The sequence below is a fragment of the Bufo gargarizans genome, chromosome 2 (assembly GCF_014858855.1).
Source record: "Bufo gargarizans isolate SCDJY-AF-19 chromosome 2, ASM1485885v1, whole genome shotgun sequence".
NCBI classification, from domain to species: domain Eukaryota; kingdom Metazoa; phylum Chordata; class Amphibia; order Anura; family Bufonidae; genus Bufo; species Bufo gargarizans.
In genome coordinates this window covers 693,430,408-693,454,964 of record NC_058081.1, presented here as the reverse complement: position 1 = coordinate 693,454,964, position 24,557 = coordinate 693,430,408, and the positions used below count along the sequence as shown (strand labels likewise).

Genomic DNA, 24,557 nt, shown 5'->3' with positions numbered 1-24,557 from the left:
GAAGCTGTCTGTGTCCACCAGCCTAAATGACAGCATTTCATAGGCCAGTAGTTTAGAAATGCTGGCATTCAGGGCCAGGGATCGAGGGTGGCTAGGTGGGAATTTACGCTTTCTCTCAAATGTTTGTGAGATGGAGAGCTGAACGCTGGCGTGTGACATGGTTGAGACGCTTGGTGACGGAGGTGGTGGTGGTGGTGTTGGTGGTACATCCCCTGTTTGCTGGGCGGCAGGTGCCAACGTTCCTCCAGAGGCGGAGGAAGAGGCCGAGGCGGCAGCAGTAGAAGAGGCCGAGGCGGCAGCAGCAGAAGAGGTAGCAGGGGGAGCCTGAGTGACTTCCTTGGTTTTAAGGTGTTTACTCCACTGCAGTTCATGCTTTGCATGCAGGTGCCTGGTCATGCAGGTTGTGCTCAGGTTCAGAACGTTAATGCCTCGCTTAAGGCTCTGATGGCACAGCGTGCAAACCACTCGGGTCTTGTCGTCAGCACATTGTTTGAAGAAGTGCCATGCCAGGGAACTCCTTGAAGCTGCCTTTGGGGTGCTCGGTCCCAGATGGCGGCGGGCAGTAGCAGGCGGAGTCTCTTGGCGGCGGGTGTTCTGCTTTTGCCCACTGCTCCCTCTTTTGCTACGCTGTTGGCTCGGTCTCACCACTGCCTCTTCCTCCGAACTGTGACAGTCAGTGGCACGACCTTCATTCCATGTGGGGTCTAGGACCTCATCATCCCCTGCATCGTCTTCCACCCAGTCTTGATCCCTGACCTCCTGTTCAGTCTGCACACTGCAGAAAGACGCAGCAGTTGGCACCTGTGTTTCGTCATCATCAGAGACATGCTGAGGTGGTATTCCCATGTCCTCATCATCAGGAAACATAAGTGGTTGTGCGTCAGTGCATTCTATATCTTTCACCGCTGGGGAAGGGCTAGGTGGATGCCCTTGGGAAACCCTGCCAGCAGAGTCTTCAAACAGCATAAGAGACTCCTGCATAACTTGAGGCTGAGACAGTTTCCCTGGTATGCATGGGGGTGATGTGACAGACTGATGGGGTTGGTTTTCAGGCGCCATCTGTGCGCTTTCTGCAGAAGACTGGGTGGGAGATAATGTGAACGTGCTGGATCCACTGTCGGCCACCCAATTGACTAATGCCTGTACCTGCTCAGGCCTTACCATCCTTAGAACGGCATTGGGCCCCACCATATATCGCTGTAAATTCTGGCGGCTACTGGGACCTGAGGTAGTTGGTACACTAGGACGTGTGGATGTGGCAGAACGGCCACGTCCTCTCCCAGCACCAGAGGGTCCACTAACACCACCACGACCATGTCCACGTCCGCGTCCCTTACTAGATGTTTTTCTCATTGTTATGGTTCACCACAACAACAAAAATATTATTTGGCCCAATGTATTGTATTCAAATTCAGCGGGATATAAATTTGAGGCCTAGTATTTAGGCGCTGGGTGACCGGTATGGATTTACTAACAGAATTAGACTTGGAAATGCACAGTAGCGTGTGTGTGAAGTTATTCTGAATGACCCAATGTGCACCTTGAATATTATATACCCTTTTAGGGATAGATTTCAAATAGCTCTGATATAGCAGAAACCACTAAATTATGAAATTGTTAAATTGGGAATTGTATTTCAACCCAGAACAAAAAATGTGCTTTGACGGACACTAAATAACTTTCCCAGCCACAACAGGACAGCGGTAACGAGACATTTAGCAGGATATAAATTTGAGGCCTAGTATTTAGGCGCTGGGTGACAGGTATGGGTTTAGTGACAGAATTAGACTTGGAAATACACAGTAGCGGGTGTGTGTGAAGTTATTCTGAATGACCCAATGTGCACCTTGAATATTATATACCCTTTTAGGGATAGATTTCAAATAGCTCTGATATAGCAGAAACCACTAAATTATGAAATTGCTAAATTGGGAATTGTACTTCAACCCAGAACAAAAAATGTGCTTTGACGGACACTAAATAACTTTCCCAGCCACAACAGGACAGCGGTAACGAGAGATTTAGCAGGATATAAATTTGAGGCCTAGTATTTAGGCGCTGGGTGACAGGTATGGGTTTAGTGACAGAATTAGACTTGGAAATACACAGTAGCGGGTGTGTGTGAAGTTATTCTGAATGACCCAATGTGCACCTTGAATATTATATACCCTTTTAGGGATAGATTTCAAATAGCTCTGATATAGCAGAAACCACAAAATTATGAAATTGTTAAATTGGGAATTGTACTTCAACCCAGAACAAAAAATGTGCTTTGACGGACACTAAATAACTTTCCCAGCCACAACAGGACAGCGGTAACGAGAGATTTAGCAGGATATAAATTTGAGGCCTAGTATTTAGGCGCTGGGTGACAGGTATGGGTTTAGTGACAGAATTAGACTTGGAAATACACAGTAGCGGGTGTGTGTGAAGTTATTCTGAATGACCCAATGTGCACCTTGAATATTATATACCCTTTTAGGGATAGATTTCAAATAGCTCTGATATAGCAGAAACCACTAAATTATGAAATTGTTAAATTGGGAATTGTACTTCAACCCAGAACAAAAAATGTGCTTTGACGGACACTAAATAACTTTCCCAGCCACAACAGGACAGCGGTAACGAGAGATTTAGCAGGATATAAATTTGAGGCCTAGTATTTAGGCGCTGGGTGACAGGTATGGGTTTAGTGACAGAATTAGACTTGGAAATACACAGTAGCGGGTGTGTGTGAAGTTATTCTGAATGACCCAATGTGCACCTTGAATATTATATACCCTTTTAGGGATAGATTTCAAATAGCTCTGATATAGCAGGAACCACTAAATTATGAAATTGCTAAATTGGGAATTGTACTTCAACCCAGAACAAAAAATGTGCTTTGACGGACACTAAATAACTTTCCCAGCCACAACAGGACAGCGGTAACGAGAGATTTAGCAGGATATAAATTTGAGGCCTAGTATTTAGGCGCTGGGTGACAGGTATGGGTTTAGTGACAGAATTAGACTTGGAAATACACAGTAGCGGGTGTGTGTGAAGTTATTCTGAATGACCCAATGTGCACCTTGAATATTATATACCCTTTTAGGGATAGATTTCAAATAGCTCTGATATAGCAGGAACCACTAAATTATGAAATTGCTAAATTGGGAATTGTACTTCAACCCAGAACAAAAAATGTGCTTTGACGGACACTAAATAACTTTCCCAGCCACAACAGGACAGCGGTAACGAGAGATTTAGCGGGATATAAATTTGAGGCCTAGTATTTAGGCGCTGGGTGACCGGTATGGATTTAGTGACAGAATTAGACTGGGATATGGCCAAAAAATAACCACACTATTGCTGGTTAAATGCACTTGGTGACGGGCGCAGCTTGCCCCTGATGTAGTATATGGCCAAAAAATGAACAGACTATTGCTGGTTAAATGCACTTGGTGTCACAGCTTGACGAACCACACTACTGAGGGTTAAATGCACTTGGTGACGGGCGCAGCTTGCCCCTGATGTAGTATATGGCCAAAAAATGAACAGACTATTGCTGGTTAAATGCACTTGGTGACGGGCGCAGCTTGCCCCTGATTTAGTATATGGCCAAAAAATGAACAGACTATTGCTGGTTAAATGCACTTGGTGTGACAGCTTGACCAACCACACTACTGAGGGTTAAATGCACTTGGTGACGGGCGCAGCTTGCCCCTGATGTAGTATATGGCCAAAAAATAAACAGACTATTGCTGGTTAAATGCACTTGGTGTGACAGCTTCACCCTGATGTAGGCTTTAGCCAAAAAACAACCACACCATTGAGGGTTAAATGCACTTGGTCACAGGCGCAGCTTGCCCCTGATTTAGTATATGGCCAAAAAATGAACAGACTATTGCTGGTTAAATGCACTTGGTGTGACAGCTTCACCCTGATGTAGGCTTTAGCCAAAAAACAACCACACCATTGAGGGTTAAATGCACTTGGTCGCAGCTTGGATGCACTTGGTCGCAGCACCGCACAAGACACAAAATGGCCGCCGATCACCCCAGAAAAAAGTGACTGACAAACGGTCTGGGCAGCCTAAAAACAGTGAGTGAGCATTTGAATTTCAGCAGCTCAATGATGCACAGCTGCAGATCGATCGATTAATGAAGTGAAGTCCTTTGGAGGAGTTAATCTGCCTAATCTCGCCCTACTGTCGCATCCGCAACCTCTCCCTACGCTAATCAGAGCAGAGTGACGGGCGGCGCTATGTGACTCCAGCTTAAATAGAGGCTGGGTCACATGGTGCTCTGGCCAATCACAGCCATGCCAATAGTAGGCATGGCTGTGACGGCCTCTTGGGGCAAGTAGTATGACGCTTGTTGATTGGCTGCTTTGCAGCCTTTCAAAAAGCGCCAAGAAAGCGTCACAAAAGCGCCAAGAAAGCGACGAACACCGAACCCGAACCCGGACTTTTACGAAAATGTCCGGGTTCGGGTCCGTGTCACGGACACCCCAAAATTCGGTACGAACCCGAACTATACAGTTCGAGTTCGCTCATCCCTAGCCTTAAGCCACACCATTTCTTATAAAGTCACACCCTTTTTCTAGTAATATATGCAACCTTGGACAGCTAGGAGCTGATGATTTCCCAAAAACTAGGGGGAACATTTTTTAAGACCGCCGTTTTAGACGCCGGTCTTAATAAGCCCATGCGCTGGCGGTGGATCCTTCGACGTTATGATCCACCGCAGCTTCTAAATGTAAGCCAGCTTCCTAGCGGTCTTACATTTAGACTATTTTCTACACGTAAAACAGGCATAGAAAATGGTAACACACACTTTTTTTTAAACCTGGCGTGAGCAAGGAGAAGTCGCAGATTGCGGCGCAAAGGATCTTTACGCCACAATCTGCGCCAGAAAGTCGCCTAATTTAGGCGTATTTCTGTTTAATAAATGACCCCCTAGATTTCCAAATTTCCAAAAAACTAGATGATCCAAATTGCAACAAAAATGCCAGGTTGTGGCGCATTTTCTGACAGTGTCTAGGTGCGCTGACAATAGTAAATGTGGGACACTGCACACAGTGCTCTAAAATAACTGCGCCCAGCAAATAGTGCCCCTGACACTAAACATAACGTCCCCCAAAAATAATTGTGTTAAGCTGATACTGTGCCAATGTGGCCCCACAGTAATAGGGCTCCCAAGAGTCCCACCAATAGGAATAATTCTCTGCTAGAGCACACATGGTAGTAATAGTGCTCCTATAGTGCCCCCAACATGTCCCCACTGTGCCCCAGAAGTAATAAGCTCCCATAATGCCCGTACTAGTAATCAAGTTCCCCATAGTCCCCCAGTAGTAAGAAAGACCATCATAATGCCCCCCAGTAGTAATAATTCTCCTTTTAATAGTACAAAAAATGCCCCCTTATAATCTGTGCCAGTGCAAAATAATGCCCCCTTTTAATGCCCCCAGTTGAGCTAATGTCCCCATAGTGCCCCCCATAATGTGCTCCTTTCCCGCCTTCCTACTAGTGCCGCCCATAATGTACCAGTATAAAATGCCCTTTATAGTGCCCCAGTAGATGCCCTCAGTGTCCCCCATAATTTGCAAGTATAAAATACCCCTTCTTAGTGCCCCCATAGATGCCTCCCCAATCATGTGCCAGTAACAAGTGCCCCCAAAGCGCTCCTCTCCTGTATTGTACCATATAAAAAAAATAAACACTTATACTTACCTCCATCAGGCTGGCAGCGATGCAGGCCTCTTCCAGCCTGTTACCCACGCTATACTACTCAGGCGGCGCGATGACTTTATTGCGCCGCCTACACTGGCCTCTGATAGGCTGCAGGCACTAGGCCTGCAGCCTATCAGAGGAATGGGGAAGGGAGATGCCTCTCCCCTGCCCTGCAACATCCATCTACTGTATATCGCTGTCCTGAGGACGGCGATACAGATGGCTATGGAGATGAGCTCTTCCACAATGGAAGCGCTCACATCCCTGTGCACTGCCGCCCCCCACTTGTCACCAGGGCCGTGCCTCACCTCGCCTAATTGGCTGTGCGGCCCTATTGGCCCCCCCTGTAATTTTGCGCCCGGGGCAACGGCCCCCTGGCTCCCCCCACACTACGCCACTGGGTGCAGTGGTTTTCTCTAAAACTAGATGCTCCAAATTGTGCTAAAACGTGCCACGATGCGCCAATTGAGGCTAGATTGTGGTGCAATTTATGACAACATCTGGGAGTACTCACTTTATTAATCTCGGGCCACTGAGGCCCCTGACATTAATTGGCCAATAGTGAATATGAAATCACCACAAACAAATCTTTTTTTGTTTGTGACATTTTTCTTCGCCCTTGGTGCATTTTTTACCCAAAACACCTCATCCTGCTCTGGGGAAGTGACATCACAAGGGGGGGGGGGGCACCTACTTTACTTCAAAAAAACAAAAAAACACCAGGCATACAAACGGATCAACTGCAGTGAAGAAAAAAAAAACTATTCCTGAACGTTGACCTTGGAAGCTGCAAAACTCAGAGACAAAATGGTTTGAGTTTTAGTGTCTGTAAAACGGACATCATGTACGTGTAAATATGGCTTAAGGTCGCAACCACATTATGAGCGGTCTTCATTGTTAACGGCCGCACGGTAAGCACAATACCACACGGCTGAGAACAATGCAGACCAACTATACAGTGTGGCCCTAATCGTGTGGCTGCGCGGTGCTTGAACGCAGCACAGTTACTACGCAACCGTGACATTACCTCACCATGTGGTCGTACCCTAAGGGCTTAGGCATCCGCAAATCATGGATCCGCAAAACATGGATCCTGGCAGTGTGCATGCTGCCATTTTCTTTTTCACTTCAATAGAAAAACGGACAAGAATAGGACATGCATCTTTTTTGCGGGGTCATGAAACGGACATACGGACGCGGACAGTACATGGAATGCTGTCCGCATCTTTGCGGCACCATTCAAGTGAATGGGTCCGCATCCGATCCATTGTGTGACATTTGTGTGACTGTTTCATAATCCAGAATATCTAAAAGTTTCCCAATGAAGGAAATGTATCCCTTATCCACAGGGTAGGGGATAAGTGTTTGATCTGCAGAGATCCAACCCATTGGGGCCCCTACCGATCATGAGAGCAGGGGTCCATTCTTACCCCTTTGCATCCCTAATGCTAACCAGAAATGAGGGTAACTATGCCTTTAACAAGGGCACATTTAGGCTTAGTGGCTAGGGCAAGGGCTCTGTCTGGTAGAGCCATGTGGCTTCTCTTAATGTGAACAGAGCCGCCTGACATGTTGTCTATGTTATGTTTTCTTTACTTACTTTTTAACTTGTTTTCAAAGTATATCATCCATTGGTGCATTGTAGAATCGCCAAACATGTAAAAAAACTTCCCCTTCATACATGTGTTCATTTCCTCCATACTATGATAGGTCCTCATTGCACATCTTTTTGGGTACCAGATGTCCGCCATGACGTGTCCACTGGGATATTCTAAGCCCATTCCGGTTGTGCAGTTTTCTTTCTTCTCTAAATGTCCGCCTTTATAGAAAGAAGACACTGCTAATATTTCCTTCTATCATCACAGACATGCAGTACTTAAAGGGGTTATCCCATGATGATAATGTCAAATATTAAAATCAGACAACATATAGTACATGACAATCTATTTCTAACAAAGCTAGAACCAGTCCTGTACCTCCCATGGATCCAGAGATCTCCACATTCATTGCTCTGCTGCAGCTCAGGGGGCGTGTCCATGTTCTCCCTATCACAGCTCAGGAGGCGTGTCCATTCTACTGCAGCTCTCGCCCTATCACAACTCAGGAGGCAGTTGAAAGATAAAACTGAGCATGTGCGGCCTTCTTAATGAGCCGGTCACAGAAGTAAGAAACTAAGTGGACCTATACAGATACATTTTATTGAATAACTCAGAAGCTATACAAAATTTGTAGTTACATGCAATTACAAAAGTATTCAGATCCCGATGCTGGTTTAAAAACTGTAGAATATTTTTCGTGGGACAACCCCTTTAAGAACATGAAAAGAGTTAAGTAAATCTGGATCTGGCAGCCATGCATGTGTGATATAAATACATTTATATATATATATATATATATATATATATATATACAGTACAGACCAAAAGTTTGGACACACCTTCTCATTCAAAGAGTTTTCTTTGTTTTCATGACTATGAAAATTGTAGATTCACACTGAAGGCATTAAAACTATGAATTAACACATGTGGAATTATATACCGTATTTTTCGCCCTATAAGACGCACTTTTTCCCCCCCAAAATTGTGGGGGGAAAGGCAGTGCGTCTTATGTGGCGAATACTTGACTTTGTATACCGCCGACCGCATGCTGCGCAGCGCGGTGGCGGGTGTATTAGTGGGCATGGATGAGGGAGGAGGGGCCGGCATCCAGGTCTGTAACTACAGCGGGCCCGGTGCAGTCACTGTATTCTGCTACACCGGGCCCGCTCACTGTAGGAATCCTAACTGCAGGCAATGCTAACAGTCTTTTATGCAGCCTGTACTTACGATACTAACTTTCCGGCAGGCAGCGGGCAGGAGGCTGAACTGGTGGGCGGGCGCTTACAACGTAACTCACTATGTCACGCGCCGGCTCCGCCCACTTTATGAATGAAGAAGGGAGAGCCGGCGCGTGACATAGTGAGTTACGTTGTAAGCGCCCGCCCACCAGTTCAGCCTCCTGCCCGCTGCCTGCCGGAAAGTTAGTATCGTAAGTACAGGCTGCATAAAAGACTGTTAGCATTGCCTGCAGTTAGGATTCCTACAGTGAGCGGGCCCGGTGTAGCAGAATACAGTGACTGCACCGGGCCCGCTGTAATTACAGAGCTGGATGCCGGCCCCTCATCCCTATTGGGGGTCATTCTATGGATAGCACTGTTATGGGGGTCTGTGGACACATAGCGTAAAATGCTATTTATGTGTCATCAACAGATCCCCCATAACAGTGCCATCCACAGTCCCCAATAACAGTGCCATCCACAGTGCCCAACATAACCGTGCCATCCACAGTGCCCCCCATAACCGTGCCATCCACAGTGCCCCCCATAACCGTGCCATCCACAGTGCCCCCCATAACCGTGCCATCCACAGATCCCCATAACCGTGCCATCCACAGATCCCCATAACCGTGCCATCCACAGATCCCCATAACCGTGCCATCCACAGATCCCCATAACCGTGCCATCCACAGATCCCCATAACCGTGCCATCCACGGACCCCCCATAACAGTGCCATCCACAGACCCCTATAACAGTACCATCCACAGATCCCCATAACAATGCCATCCACCGACCCCCCCATAACAGTGCCATCCCCAGATCCCACATAACACCATTAGGCACACCTTTTGGTTCCAATTTTTTTATTTTATTTTTTCCTCCTTAAAAACCTAGGTGCGTCTTATGGGCCGGTGCGTCTTATAGGGCGAAAAATACGGTACATAACAAAAAAGTGTGAAACAACTGAAAATATGTCATATTCTAGGTTCTTCAAAGTAGCCACCTTTTGCTTTGATTACTGCTTTGCACACTCTTGGCATTCTCTTGATGAGCTTCAAGAGGTAGTCACCTGAAATGGTCTTCCAACAGTCTTGAAGGAGTTCCCAGAGATGCTTAGCACTTGTTGGCCCTTTTGCCTTCACTCTGCGGTCCAGCTCACCCCAAACCATCTCGATTGGGTTCAGGTCCAGTGACTGTGGAGGCCAGGTCATCTAGCGCAGCACCTTATCACTCTCCTTCATGGTCAAATAGCCCTTACTTTCAAAGTTTTCCCAATTTTTCGGACTGACTGACCTTCATTTCTTAAAGTTATGATGGCCACTCGTTTTTCTTTACTTAGCTGCTTTTTTCTTGCCATAATACAAATTATAACAGTCTATTCAGTAGGACTATCAGCTGTGTATCCACCTGACTTCTCCTCAACGCAACTGATGGTCCCAACCCCATTTATAAGGCAAGAAATCCCACTTATTAAACCTGACAGGGCACACCTGTGAAGTGAAAACCATTTCAGGTGACTACCTCTTGAAGCTCATCAAGAGAATGCCAAGAGTGTGCAAAGCAGTAATCAAAGCAAAAGGTGGCTACTTTGAAGAACCTAGAATATGAAATATTTTCAGTTGTTTCACACTTTTTTGTTATGTATATAATTCCACATGTGTTAATTCATAGTTTTGATGCCTTCAGTGTGAATCTACAATTTTCATAGTCATGAAAATAAAGAAAACTCTTTGAATGAGAAGGTGTGTCCAAACTTTTGGTCTGTACTGTATATATATTTTTTTTTTTTACAAATTTAAATGCCAGAGTGCCGTAAAAAAGCTTATCCTCTAAAGCTCCTGTTCTGATGCTTGCTGGATGATAATATAGCATTCGTCTATTGCAGGGGTGCACAACCTTTTCTGGGTGGGGGCCACACAGTCAGACTGAAGGAAGCCCAAGGGCCGAAAATAAAAGTTAAAAGGGTATTACCAATTGATATATTATATTTATGGCATATTGTCCATACAGTATATACTATAAATGTCTGGTTACACCTCCAGGACTTCCATCTAATGGGAGAATACATGAAAGATATATGTGAGCAGCCACAAGACATAGACATACATGTCTGTAACCAGATGTTGGGGGCCGCACAGAATTTTATCGAGGGCCGCATGTGGCCTCTGTGCAGCAGGTTGTGCACCCCTGGTCCATTGGGACATTTACAAAATAGCATGTGCTCTACCTCCCGGAGAGGGTCTCCATAACCCTGCCCTCAGTTCCCCCTGGATTCAGTCTTGGCTCCTGCTGCACTGTGATTGGTAGAGGAACCCAAAGACCAGGGGCAATGGGACCAACGGGCTGGGCTGCCTTAACCACCTCAGCTCCCCTAGCTTAAACACCCTTAATGACCAGACCACTTTTTACAATTCTGCACTACACTACTTTCACCGTTTATTGCTCGGTCATGCAACTTACCACCCAAATGAATTTTACCTGCTTTTCTTCTCACTAATAGAGCTTTCATTTGGTGGTATTTCATTGCTGCTGACATTTTAACTTTTTTTGTTATTAATCGAAATTTACAGAAATTTTTGCAAAAAAAAGAAATTTTTCACTTTCAAAAAACCGACATCTATATATACATTTTTCTCTAAATTTATTGTTCTACATGTCTTTGATAAAAAAGAATGTTTGGGTAAAAAAAAAAATGGTTTGGGTAAACGTTATAGCGTTTACAAACTATGGTACAAAAATGTGAATTTCTGCTTTTTGAAGCAGCTCTGACTTTCTGAGCACCTGTCATGTTTCCTGAGGTTCTACAATGCCCAGACAATAGAAACCCCCCACAAATAACCCCATTTCGGATACTAGACACCCTAAGGTATTCGCTGATGAGTGAGTTCATAGAACTTTTTATTTTTTGTCACAAGTTAGCGGAAAATTATGATTTTTTTTTCCTTACAAAGTCTCATATTCCACTAACTTGTGACAAAAAATAAAAACTTGCATGAACTCACTATGCCCATCACGAAATACCTTGGGGTGTCTTCTTTGCTGGGCGAGACATATCTCGGTCAAATGCCAACTTTGTATAAAAAAATTGGAAAAGTTGTCTTTTGCCGAGATATTTCTCTCACCCAGCATGGGTATATGTAAAATGACACCCCAAAACACATTGCCCAACTTCTCCTGAGTACGGCGATACCACATGTGTGACACTTTTTTGCAGCCTAGGTGGGCAAAGGGGCCCACATTCCAAAGAGCACCTTTAGGATTTCACAGGGCATTTTTTACACATTTTGATTTCAAACTACTTCTCACGCATTAGGGCCCCTAAAATGCCAGGGCAGTATAACTACCCCACAAGTGACCCCATTTTGGAAAGAAGACACCCCAAGGTATTTCGTGATGGGCATAGTGAGTTCATGGAAGTTTTTATTTTTTGTCACAAGTTAGTGGAATATGAGACTTTGTAAGAAAAAAAAAAAAAAATCATCATTTTCTGCTAACTTGTGACAAAAAATAAAAAATTCTAGGAACTCGCCATGCCCCTCATGGAATACCTTGGGGTGTCTTCTTTCCAAAATGGGGTCACTTGTGGGGTAGTTATACTGCCCTGGCATTTTAGGGGCCCTAATGCGTGAGAAGTAGTTTGAAATCAAAATGTGTAAAAATGCCCTGTGAAATCCTAAAGGTGCTCTTTGGAATGTGGGCCCCTTTGCCCACCTAGGCTGCAAAAAAGTGTCACACATGTGGTATCGCCGTACTCAGAAGAAGTAGGGCAATGTGTTTTGGGGTGTCTTTTTACATATACCCATGCTGGGTGAGAGAAATATCTCGGCAAAAGACAACTTTTCCCATTTTTTTATACAAAGTTGGCATTTGACCAAGATATTTATCTCACCCAGCATGGGTATATGTAAAATGACACCCCAAAACACATTGCCCAACTTCTCCTGAGTACGGCGATACCACATGTGTGACACTTTTTTGCAGCCTAGATGCGCAAAGGGGCCCAAATTCCTTTTAGGAGGGCATTTTTAGACATTTGGATCCCAGACTTCTTCTCACGCTTTAGGGCCCCTAAAATGCCAGGGCAGTATAAATACCCCACATGTGACCCCATTTTGGAAAGAAGACACCCCAAGGTATTCAATGAGGGGCATGGCGAGTTCATAGAAAATATTTTTTTGGCACAAGTTAGCGGAAATTGATTTTATTTTTTTTCTCACAAAGTCTCCCTTTCCGCTAACTTGGGACAAAAATTTCAATCTTTCATGGACTCAATATGCCCCTCAGCGAATACCTTGGGGTGTCTTCTTTCCAAAATGGGGTCATTTGTGGGGTGTTTGTACTGCCCTGGCATTTGAGGGTCTCCGCAATCATTACATGTATGGCCAGCATTAGGAGTTTCTGCTATTCTCCTTATATTGAGCATACAGGTAATGAGATTTTTTTTTTCCGTTCAGCCTCTGGGCTGAAAGAAAAATGAACGGCACAGATTTCTTCATTCGCATCGATCAATGTGGATGAAAAAATCTCTGCCAAAAAAAAAAAGGAGGGGAAAGGCGTCTGCCAGGACATAGGAGCTCCGCCCAACATCCATACCCACTTAGCTCGTATGCCCTGGCAAACCCGATTTCTCCATTCACATCAATCGATGTGGATGAATAAATCATTGCCGGGATTTTTTATTTATTTTTATATACAAAGTGTTTGCCAAAGCATATGAACACCGCCGCCCCCTCAGCTCATATGCCTCGGCAAACGTATCTTTTACTGCAGAGGAGAAATCTCGTCTTGCAGCGCCGCATACACCGACTTTTGTGTAATCTGACAGCAGCGCAATGCTTCTGTCAGAATGCACATCAGTGCTGCAGCTAGTCGATCGGTTGGTCCACCTGGAAGGTAAAAAAAAAAAAAAAGAAAAAACAGGCCGCAACGCAATAAATTTATTAACTTTATAATAACATTTGAACGGAACATATAAACTTTATTTAACTTTTTGAACAGAACGTTAACTTTTTTGCTTACTGGTGATTTTTTATTTTTTACCTTTATAGGACAAACCTCTCCTTCCCCATGGGACAATGTGCAAAGCGCAAATCGCCCAGAGATGTGGCGAAGTACATTATGCACTTTGTCCCAGGTGAAAGGAGAGGTTTGCAGCAGCTGTGTGAATGGGCCCTAATAGCCCTGTGTGCCTGTCCTGTGAGATGCAATCCCTATGCTAAGTGTACCTGTGTGTGGTACTTCCGGAAACACTCCCCTAAGCATAGGGCAGGGTGGTCAGGGCAGTCAGGACAGAAATAGCGGGTGTCACGCCTTATTCCACTCCTGCTACAGACACGACATCTTTTTCGGGGTGACGGTTGGGTTGAGGTACCAGCAACGACATTGGGGAAATGTCGCTCGTGTAGACGGCTCACTACACTGGTGGATGGGGCCACGGAACCTCCTGGATACAGGAGGTTCTCGATGATCTCTTCCTGAAATTTGAGGAAGGATCCTGTTCTCCCAGCCTTACTGTAGAGAACAAAACTATTATATACAGCCAATTGAATTAAATATACAGACACCTTCTTATACCAGCGTCTGGTGCGTCGGGAAACTAAATAAGGAGCCAACATCTGGTCATTGAAGTCCACCCCTCCCATGAGCGAATTATAGTCGTGGACACAGAGGGGCTTTTCAATGACACTGGTTGCTCGTTCAATTTGTATTGTCGTGTCTGCGTGAATGGAGGAGAGCATGTAAACGTCACGCTTGTCTCTCCATTTCACCGCGAGCAGTTCTTCATTACACAAGGCAGCCCTCTCCCCCCTTGCAAGACGGGTGGTAACGAGCCGTTGGGGGAAGCCCCGGCGACTAGGTCGCGCGGTGCCACAGCAGCCAATCTGTTCTAGGAACAAATGCCTGAAGAGGGGCACACTTGTGTAGAAATTGTCCACATAAAGATGGTACCCCTTGCCAAATAAGGGTGACACCAAGTCCCAGACTGTCTTCCCACTGCTCCCCAGGTAGTCAGGGCAACCGACCGGCTCCAGGGTCTGATCTTTACCCTCATAGATCCGAAATTTGTGGGTATAGCCTGTGGCCCTTTCACAGAGCTTATACAATTTGACCCCATACCGGGCGCGCTTGCTTGGGATGTATTGTTTGAAGCCAAGGCGCCCGGTAAAATGTATAAGGGACTCGTCTACGCAGATGTTTTGCTCAGGGGTATACAAATCTGCAAATTTGTTGTTGAAGTGGTCTATGAGGGGCCGAATTTTGTGGAGCCGGTCAAAAGCTGGGTGGCCTCTGGGACGGGAGGTGGTGTTGTCGCTAAAGTGCAGGAAACGCAGGATGGCCTCAAATCGTGCCCTGGACATGGCAGCAGAGAACATGGGCATGTGATGAATTGGGTTTGTGGACCAATATGACCGCAATTCATGCTTTTTGGTTAGACCCATGTTGAGGAGAAGGCCCAGAAAATTTTTTAATTCGGAAACTTGGACGGGTTTCCACCGGAAAGGCTGGGCATAATAGCTTCCCGGGTTGGCGGCTATAAATTGAGTGGCATACCGATTTGTTTCTGCCACGACTATGTCCAAGAGCTCCGCAGTCAAGAACAGCTCAAAAAATCCCAGTGCCGAACCGATCTGAGCTGTCTCAACCCGAACTCCAGACTGGGCGGTGAAAGGGGGAACTAATGGTGCGGCTGAAGTTGGGGACTGCCAATCAGGGTTTGCCAGCACCTCAGGGACTCTAGGGGCTCTACGGGCCTGTCTGTGCGGTGGCTGCGACGGGGTAACTATTGCACGTGCCACCGTACCAGCTTCAACTGCCCTTCTGGTGCTCGCCACTTCACCATGTTGTACGGCAGTGCTGGTACTAGGTCCAGGGTGGGCTGCGCTGCTGGTGTATGCCTCACCACGTAATCCGACAGCGCCAGCCCCACTCTGCTGCCCTTGAAGCGGATCCTGCGCAACCTGTGGTGTAGCAACACGGGGCCGGGTACGCCTGGTGGTATCAGGGACCTCAACCTCCTCGTCCGAACTTTGGGTCAGACTGCCACTGCTTTCTACAGGTTCATATTCTGACCCGCTGGATTCGTCAGATGAGGGTTCCCATTCCTCATCCGACTGGGTCAGAAGCCTGTAGGCCTCTTCAGAAGAATACCCCTTGTTTGACATTTGGACTACTAAATTTAGGGGGTATTCCCTGAGACTACCCAAGAAAAAAAGCAAGCCTGTCTTACAAATGGGAGGCTAGCGAAGTACCGATGCCGCTGCGATTGATACAAAATATCAAAACTGATTATGTTTTTTATCGCCGCAGCGCTTGTAAAGTGATTGTGCAGTGATAAAAAACGCACGTGTGGGCGACCGATCAGGCCTGATCGGGCAAACACTGCGTTTTGGGTGGAGGGCGAACTAAGGTCACACTAATACTATTATAGATCTGACTGTGATCAGTTTTGATCACTTACAGATACTATAAAAGTACAAATGCTGATTAGCGATACGCTAATCAGCGAATAAGTGACTGCGGTGCGGTGGGCTGGGTGCTAAACGATCGCTAACTACCTAACCGAGGGGCCTAAACTATCCTAAAACCTAACAGTCAATACCAGTGGGAAAAAAAAGGGACAGTTTGCACTGATCACTTTTTCCCTTTCACTAGGTGATTGACAGGGGCGATCAAGGGCTGATCAAGGGGTTAATTGGGGTGATGGGGGGGTGATCTGGGGCAAAGTGTAGTGTTTTCTGTGTACTCACTGTGATCTGTGCTCCTCTGCTGGAACCAGCCGACCAAAAGAACCAGCAGAGGAGCAGAGAAGCCATTTAACACCTTATATTTATAAATATAAGGTGTTATATGGCTTGTGATTTGTTTTTTTGAAAATCATCAGCCTGCCAGCCACGATCATTGGCTGGCAGGCTGATGATGCAATACCCCTCTAACTTTTGCCGGCCCGCGATGCGCATGCGCGGGCCGGCTTTGAGCGTTATCTCACGTCTCGCGAGATGACGCGCCAATGCGTGACTCTGCCTGAGACAGCCGCCTCCGGACCGCGATCCTGCGTTAGGCCGTCCGGAGGCGGTTAAAGTGTCACTATCTTTGAAAGTTTTTTTTTTGCAATATGTAGAGGAAGTGACTAGGAAAATTTTTATAATATACTTTATTAAGTGAATTTGTACATTTGTATGAAAAAAATGGCTTTGAAGTATCCCATAGCAGCGCTCTCTAAATGAGCTGAACTGTGGCTCACAGTTTCTCAGGCTGTGTAGCTGTGCACAGCACTGGTGGGTATAAAGCATACTACTATTTGTCTATTGTAACAGAATTAAAAAATTGTTCCCGATTCACCATCTATTGGCGTTTTAGTCTTGTGTCCACACATAGAAAAATTACATTGCCAAGTTGTGGCAGAATCTGCACGTTGTTACGCTCGTCGTTGGGTGATCATATCTTTTATGCGACACAAACTCATCATTTGTGGGCAGCACATCATCATTTGTAGAGGCAGTAGTGATCATTCCTCCCCATACAGATGGGAAAATGTAGCCATTATCTCTGCTCAACGATCAGGCAATTATCGGGAATAAACCATTCATTCCCAATAATTACCTTGTGCATTGACTCATGTAAAAAGGCCTTAAAGGAGTTGTCCAGTCCCTTTGACCATGAATATCTGGTTAGATACACAGTTCCATCCATTGTGTAGTGGACAGAGCTGGTTACTCCGGTGCTGCTCCCACCTACTACAGCTGTGTAGTTGCAGGGGTCAGAGTTACTCTACAACAGCCGATTGGTCGGGGTGCACGGTGCTGGACCCCGCCAATCAGATATTGATGGCCCATCCTGAGTATATAAATATAAAAGGAGTGGACGACCCCTTTAAGATGGTTCTCTACAAATATTTGATAGATAAATACACATTAATATTTGTAACCAATAAAATATTGGCGATTATTTAATTACTGTTTTTCAATGAGTTTTGACTACTGTCAGATTTTCTTAGAATTTTTTTTTTTTAGTAGAGCCGAAGAGGGTTAACCTTCCAAGCAGTTTATTAAGAACTCTGTAGAGCGCCCTCATTCTGGAAAAGGTCGAAGATCATGAGTGTGGCCTTCTCACACTATGATATATCGGTTCATACTTACTGTTACAGAGAACTACATTTAGGGCCTGAAAATGTACTGGGATTTCCACTCTGACATTTGACCTAATGGAAAAAAAAAGCCATTTTAATTTAGCAAATATAATTTCACAAATAATTTAACAACCATTTCCTAGATTTCAACAAAAGATTTGTAGGGTATGGAAGATGTCCATAAACTACAAGCTGACTTGGAATCGACCAGACAAATGAGATTTAATGTGGAGAAATGTAAATTTATGCATCTGGGTACAAATAATCTCTGTGCCAGGGGCGTAGCTATAGGAAAAGCAGGGGAAGCGGCTGCTTTTGGGGGTCCTGACCCAGAAGGGGCCCTTCCAGGAGGAGGAGGAGTAAAAGATTTTGTCAGGGCCCCCTCAACAGTATTACACAATGAAAGTATATACAGTGGCAGTATAGACAGTGTAGAAAACGGATGGAACAGCTGCCGGCCTGGTCTGAGAGAGCGATCTTTACTAGCCACAGCAATGGGGGCGGCATGAAAGGAAGTGGTTGTGAAAAAATTGCTGGGGGAGGGGGGCCCCATTCAAAAATTTGCTGTGGGGCCCAGTCATTTTTAGCTACGCCACTGCTTTGTGCATCATAGGGGGAGTAACACTGGGAGGGTCACTTGTAGAGAAGGTTTCTCTGTACTTGTAGATCATAGACTAAATAACAGCACAATGTCAATCAGCAGCTTCTAAGTCAAGAGGGATATTATGTTTATCAAACAAAGCATGGACCAACGGGACAGGGATGTAATTTGTCCCTATGACACTGGCTGACCTGTTGCATGTGCGCTTGGCAGCTGAAGACATCTGTGTTGGTCCCATGTTCATATGTGCCCGCATTGCTGAGAAACATGAGGTTTTATTAGATGCAAATGAGCCTCTAGGAGCAACAGGGCGTTGCCGTTACACCTAGAGGCTCTGCTCTCTCTGCAACTGCTGCACCCTCTCTACTTTGATTGACATGACCAGGCAGTTAAAATGTCATAATGTCTGGCCAATCAAAGTGCAGAGAGCGCAGCAGATGCAGAGAGAGCAGAGCCTCTAGGTGTAACGGCAACACCCCCATTGCTTCTAGAGGCTAATTTGCATATATAAAACATCATTTTTCTCAGCAATGCGGGCACATATGAACATGGGACCAACACAGATGCCTTCAGCTGCCAAGTGCACATGTGCACAAATCTGCTGACAGATGCCCTTTAACAAAGCTTTGGTCTCATTTGGAATATGCAGTTCAGCTCTGGGCACTAGTCCATAGAAAAGATGCCTGGGAGCTGGAAAAGTACAAAGGAGAGTGACTAAACTGATAAGGAGCATCAAGGAAAACATATAAGAAGTAAATGTATTTAGCCTTGAGAAGAGGCTATAATCCAAACTATAAAACATGCCTATCAATGCCCGGGCCCCTCAAATAGGTTATACTTACCCGGCTCCTGGCACTCGCATCGCTCCTGCTCCCCGCACGGCTGCCACTGCATCTCCCCGTCGTGCAGATCAAAACATCCGGCGATGGGGGACAGCCTATAGTAGGCCGCGACAGGGACGAGCCTCCCTACCGTCAACCGTGATGCTAGGGAGGCTCGTCCCCTGCTATTGGCTGCCCCCTCCCTGTTGCCGGATATTTTCATCCGCCAGATGGGGAAATTCCGCAGCGGCCATGCGGGGACCAGGAGTGACGCGGCTGCCGGGGAACAGGGTAAGTATAATTCATATGAGGGGCCCGGGCATTAGGGGGCATGTTTTATAGTTTGGATAACCCCTTTAACTTATACAAATATATTAATGGGCCATACAAAAAATATGGTGAAAAGCTGTTCCATGTAAAATGCCCTCACAAGACAAGTGGGCACTGCCTCCAAATGGTGAAAAAAAGTTCAGCCTCCAGAGGCAACAAGACTTCTTTACCATAAAAACTGTAAGTCCGTGGAATAGTCACTTCATAACATGGTCCCAACAGGAACAGTGGACGGTTTAAAAAAAAAAGTCTTAAATGAATTCTTAGAACTAAATAATAATTAATGCTCTTGTAAACGTGTAGAAGTCAGGTTCTTTTTTCCTAAAATTCATTTTCCCTCTTATCTCTTGATGAAATTACGTATTTTTTCAACTACTATGTAACTACAGAATGTATTCATAAATTCCTAAAAGTTACAAAAGTTGGATAACTTTTTTGAAGGTATTTTGGCATTTGCAACCATTTATTGTGTTAAAGGGGTTGTGTCACTAATAATACTTATTGTGGATAGGGGACAAGTGTTTGATCACCGGGGGTCCGGAAGTTCCACCGAACTACCCCATGAAAATGGAGCGGTTGTGTGCCTGTGCATCCTGTGCTCCATTCAATCCTGTGACACTGCTGTGTGTGCTGTACTGAGCAGTGCAAAGAAGTGAATAGAGCACAGGATGCACAAGAACACTGCCGCTCCATTCTCATAGGACAGTTAGACGGCACTTCCAGACCCCCGTCCATGTGATTACTGGGGCCCCCCAGTATCCTGTAGATAGGGGATAAGTGTTATTAGAGGCACAACTGATACCAAGCACAGCCACTATTCAATGGACATGTTGCATCAAAGGATGTTTGGTGAACAGTGTATAAAAAGTTTTACAAAAATTTCTACAATTTCTTCCGAAATAAAGCGCAAAGTAAAATACAATTTTTGTGTAGTTCAAAATTCCTTCTAAAAACAAAGACCTCATTTAGCTATGTAGATTGTGAAAGAATATATATTAGCTCTGAGGTGAAGAGGTAAATACTTTATATGGTGCTGTCAGCAGTTCTGAGCACTAAAAATTGTTGACAGACTCCCTTGAAGGGGTTGTCCACATTCAGAGGCCTTTCAACCTTACCCCTTCCTTGTTGCAGACAAAAACATACTTACCTGCTCCCTGCCACTGGGTTCTGGCTCCTTCGGTCCTCTGCTGCCACTGACGCACTTTGGTCCTGTGTGTCAGCATCCGGTTTTACGTTGGTCATGTGTACCACTGCAGCCAACGAATGGCTGCAGCGGTGACATGTCCTCCATGCATCATGTGACCCTTGGATGTATTGCATTTGGGTACAAGTCACAGACTGCTGCAGCACACTTGACCCCCATCAAACCAGATGTTGACCGCAGTTCATCAGTGGCAGCGTCAGGGCTGAAGGAGATAGGACCCAGCAGCGAGGAGCAGGTGAAATATGCCTATCACTGGGGTCAGGTCAAATTGCCCCCAAATGTGGATAACACCTTTAGTCCTCATGCATATGACTGTATTTACTTTGTGGTCTGAAAACCGCAGATTCTCAAAATACGGATAACGTCCAGACATACGGATGTGGACAGCACATACATGTGGATAACATGTGCTGTCTCCATCCATATGTACGTTCAGCAGAATATAGAACATGTCCTATTCCGGTCCACAAAATGCAGTCCATGGGACCAATGAAGTCAATGAGGTCCATAAAAAAATGCGGGTGGCACATGTACTGTCCATGTAGACTTAATGAATGTGTCACTTACCTTGTAAGGAGACTGTTTTCCAGTTTGGACAGCTGGGTGGCAAGTGTTTTCCAATTTTTAAACTCGGTATATGTTTCACAGCTGAAATTTTGAGGTTTGACACAATAAAAGTATTCTTCATTTTCGTGGTCAGCATATTCACATAGTTCATCTTTTTTATTGAGATCATATCCACACTTTGTCACCATTTCCTTGCCTTTACTTGTGAATTTTCCTAAGTAAGCTACATTGCCGTACCAGCTGTTCCTTGACCTCCAGAGGGCAGAAACTGCTTCGCTTGGGTGCATGAGAAATACGGTCACCACCACTTTACCTTCCCAGAATAAAGTAAAATGAATATGATACGTTCCGTTGTTTAAATCTTCGATCCTCCCACAAGCCCCCGCTTTCGTATCTGGGTTGGAAATTCGAGCTCTTAGATAATCTCCTCCGTAGGTTTTTCTCTTTCCCAGATAATCATACACATCAACCTGTACGACTAATTGCTCCCCGACACAGTAACGGTTTTGGGGGGTTTTAATGAACACCCTGCTGTTTGTAGCACTAGTTGTATTGTCTTTATGGATAAATGTTACTTTAGGCATCTTCTGGTCTATCTGATTGAAGATTTCATTGATCCGCTTTTTAATTTCTGTAGTTTTCTCGGTGGTGCCATTAATTAATACAATATGAGTCTCTTCATTAGAACACTATCAAACAGAAGAAAATAGTATTATTAGTAGCTAAAATCAGTGCCCTGGCTTTATAAAATAGATCCACTTGTGCGGTAAATGTGAAGTATGTTTGTGTTCCCCTCACCAATCCAACTTCCACCCCTGTCCCAGTGCCACGGCTAATTTGGATAGACATTACCTTCAGCACTGCCAAATGAACAGGAGTATACAGCACTACATACCTCATACATCTGGTGATGTCTTCTCTGATTATGCAAGTTCTCCTTCCTCATCTTCTTCCATTCGGCCCAGACCACGATGACAACTTCTTTTAGCCATGTCTCGTCCCTGCAGTTTGCCACACAGAAATCTTAGATTCATCACTTTTCCATCATCCTCCCCCTTCTGATGCCCCAACAGTGTTATCCTGCTGCTCCCCCAAATACTGTGCCCGCTGTTCTTCCCAATGCCCCTAAATACTATATTGAAGAAATAACAGTACAATACAGATAGTCTCCCCATAATAATTGATAGTGCTCTCAAAAGTCCCGCCAATTATAATTCTCTTTCAGAGTGCACTTTACTAATCATGCCCCCTACAGTAATAATGCTCCCAGAGAGTGCCCTCTATATTGTTCCCAATAATAATAATGCCACCCACAATACTCCCAGTAGTAATAATGCTCCTCAAAGTTCCCCCACTAGCAATAAGGTCCCCCTGTAGAGCCTGCAGTAGTAATACGACCCCTCATTAGTGCCCCCAGTAGTAATATCACCCCTAATTAGTGCTCCCAGTAGTAATATCACCCATTTTTAGAGCCCCCAGTAGTAATAAGGCCCTCTAAAGTGCCACAAGTAACACCCCGTAAAGTGCTTCCAGTAGTAATAAGCACCCTAAAGTGCCCATATTAGAAATAAGTCCCCATAAAGTGTCCCCATTAGTAACAGGGCCCTTCCCTATGGCCCCATGTAGAGCCCTAAATAGTAAAAAGGCAACTCTATTGTGCCCTAAGTAGTTCTAATGCCCCCTATAGTGTGGCAGTAGTTAAAATGTCCCCTTTTGCGCCTCCAGTATTTATAATGTTCCCCTATATTGGCCCAAGTGATTGTAATGCCCCCCCCCATATTGCTCTAGTAGTTATAATGCCCCCTTTAGAGCTCTCAGTAGTTATAATTCCCCTTTGTATTGCCCCGGTACAAACAATGTCCCTCTGTAGTTATATTGTTCCCCTAGAGTGCCCCCAGTAGGATATACTGTCCCCCTGTAGTAGCTCCAGTGGTTATATTGTCTCCCTGGAGTGCCCCCAGTAGTTATGATGTCCCTCTGTAGTGGCCTCAGTAGTTATAATGCCCCCTGTATTTCCCCAGGAACTCTAATGTTCCCCAATAGTACCCCCAGTAGTTACAATGCCCCCTGTATTGCTACCAGTGCTTATATTGCCCCCTATGTCGCCCCAGTACTTATATTGTTTTCATGTAGCGCTCCCAGTAGTTTTAATGCCCCACTGTATTTCCTCAGTACTTATGATGTCTCTCAATAGTGCCCTAAGTAGTAATAATGCCACCTGTTTTGCTACCAATACTTATAATGCCCTCCTGCATTGCGCAGTACTTATAATGTCCACCTGTAGTGCCCCCCTACTGTGCTGGCCCTAAAGTGACAGAAAAAATTACTTACCTCACTCCCGTTCCATGCTTCCGTCTGCGAAGCACAGGCGCTGCAATGAAGTCATCATGCCTCTTGCGTCCAGGCATGATGACATCATCACTCCACCTTTACTGGATATTTTGAATGTTGGTTTCCATTCCATGATACGGAGTAGGTTTAATTTTTTTGGGGGGGCCCTGTTGCCTATTCGCTGCGGCTTATAGGGTTTTGTCAACCAGTGAATGCTGGTTAGACGAGGTCTTACAGTTTTACGTTTTGCAGATACGATGGCAATTTTATGGCGTATGTGGTTAAATTGCTGAATGTTTAATTCATGAACACTGACCTATTTTCATAATTAAGTTGTCATTATTTGTACAGTATATATTATTTATGGTCAGGGCTAGGAAAGACGTCGGCGTACGCAGAGAATCCTGCCCTGAGCATGGTGGCTGAATTGTGCCGGGAGCCACGGGCGACGGTACACCAAGAAAAGGGGGCAAAAACAACAGTTAGGTACAACACTTTATTATGATAATAACAAAGCCAAGGAACAAAAGGCACGAGATATCTCTGCTTGAGGGTTGGGGATATATCTGGTGGAACAGGAGGACCGCCACCACCCACTGCACCGAATGACATGAGCTGGCACCTGATGCCGAGATGCTGCTGAGGCCGCCCCTATGCGGAAAGAATGCCCCGAAATTACTTTGGGGTCATAACCTAGACCTTGGGCCAGGGCACGGATATAGGATATGAACTGCGAGGTGTTGAGAGGTTTGCCTGCGTGTGGCAGGAGCGGGCTGTCTGGAAGTGAGTCCTGAATATGTAATAATAATTGTGTCAGCACCTGAACCGGGCACCAATTGTTTGAAGTCGGGTAGAATTTGACCTCCGTGGGGGGACCCGTCTGATTGGTTTTGGTGGAGGGTAGGATTAGAGTATAATGACCAAGGCCCCATGACAAATGTTGCTTCAAAAGATGGCCCTGACGGTTTGGGCCGGCTGGAACTTCCCCGGGCCTAAGGAACCCATAAAAACTGAGATACATGGCCGCTTTCAGGATCAGGCTAGTGG

The 24,557-nt window shown here is 45.4% G+C and overlaps 1 protein-coding gene across 1 annotated transcript in view; it reads right to left on the bottom strand.

The window, feature by feature from the left end:
• LOC122926315 (NXPE family member 4-like) overlaps positions 1-23,587 on the bottom strand; it is a 32,528-nt gene extending 8,941 nt beyond the window's left edge. Inside the window, exons 1-6 of the mRNA XM_044277688.1 lie at positions 23,511-23,587; positions 22,075-22,180; positions 21,180-21,868; positions 17,663-17,728; positions 16,278-16,288; positions 7,314-7,520 (exon numbers count right to left, since the gene is read on the bottom strand). Of these exons, the coding sequence (XP_044133623.1) occupies positions 7,314-7,520; positions 16,278-16,288; positions 17,663-17,728; positions 21,180-21,868; positions 22,075-22,180; positions 23,511-23,587 (1,156 nt within the window). The remainder of the gene's footprint in view (positions 1-7,313; positions 7,521-16,277; positions 16,289-17,662; positions 17,729-21,179; positions 21,869-22,074; positions 22,181-23,510) is intronic.
• Positions 23,588-24,557: the final 970 nt, after the last annotated feature.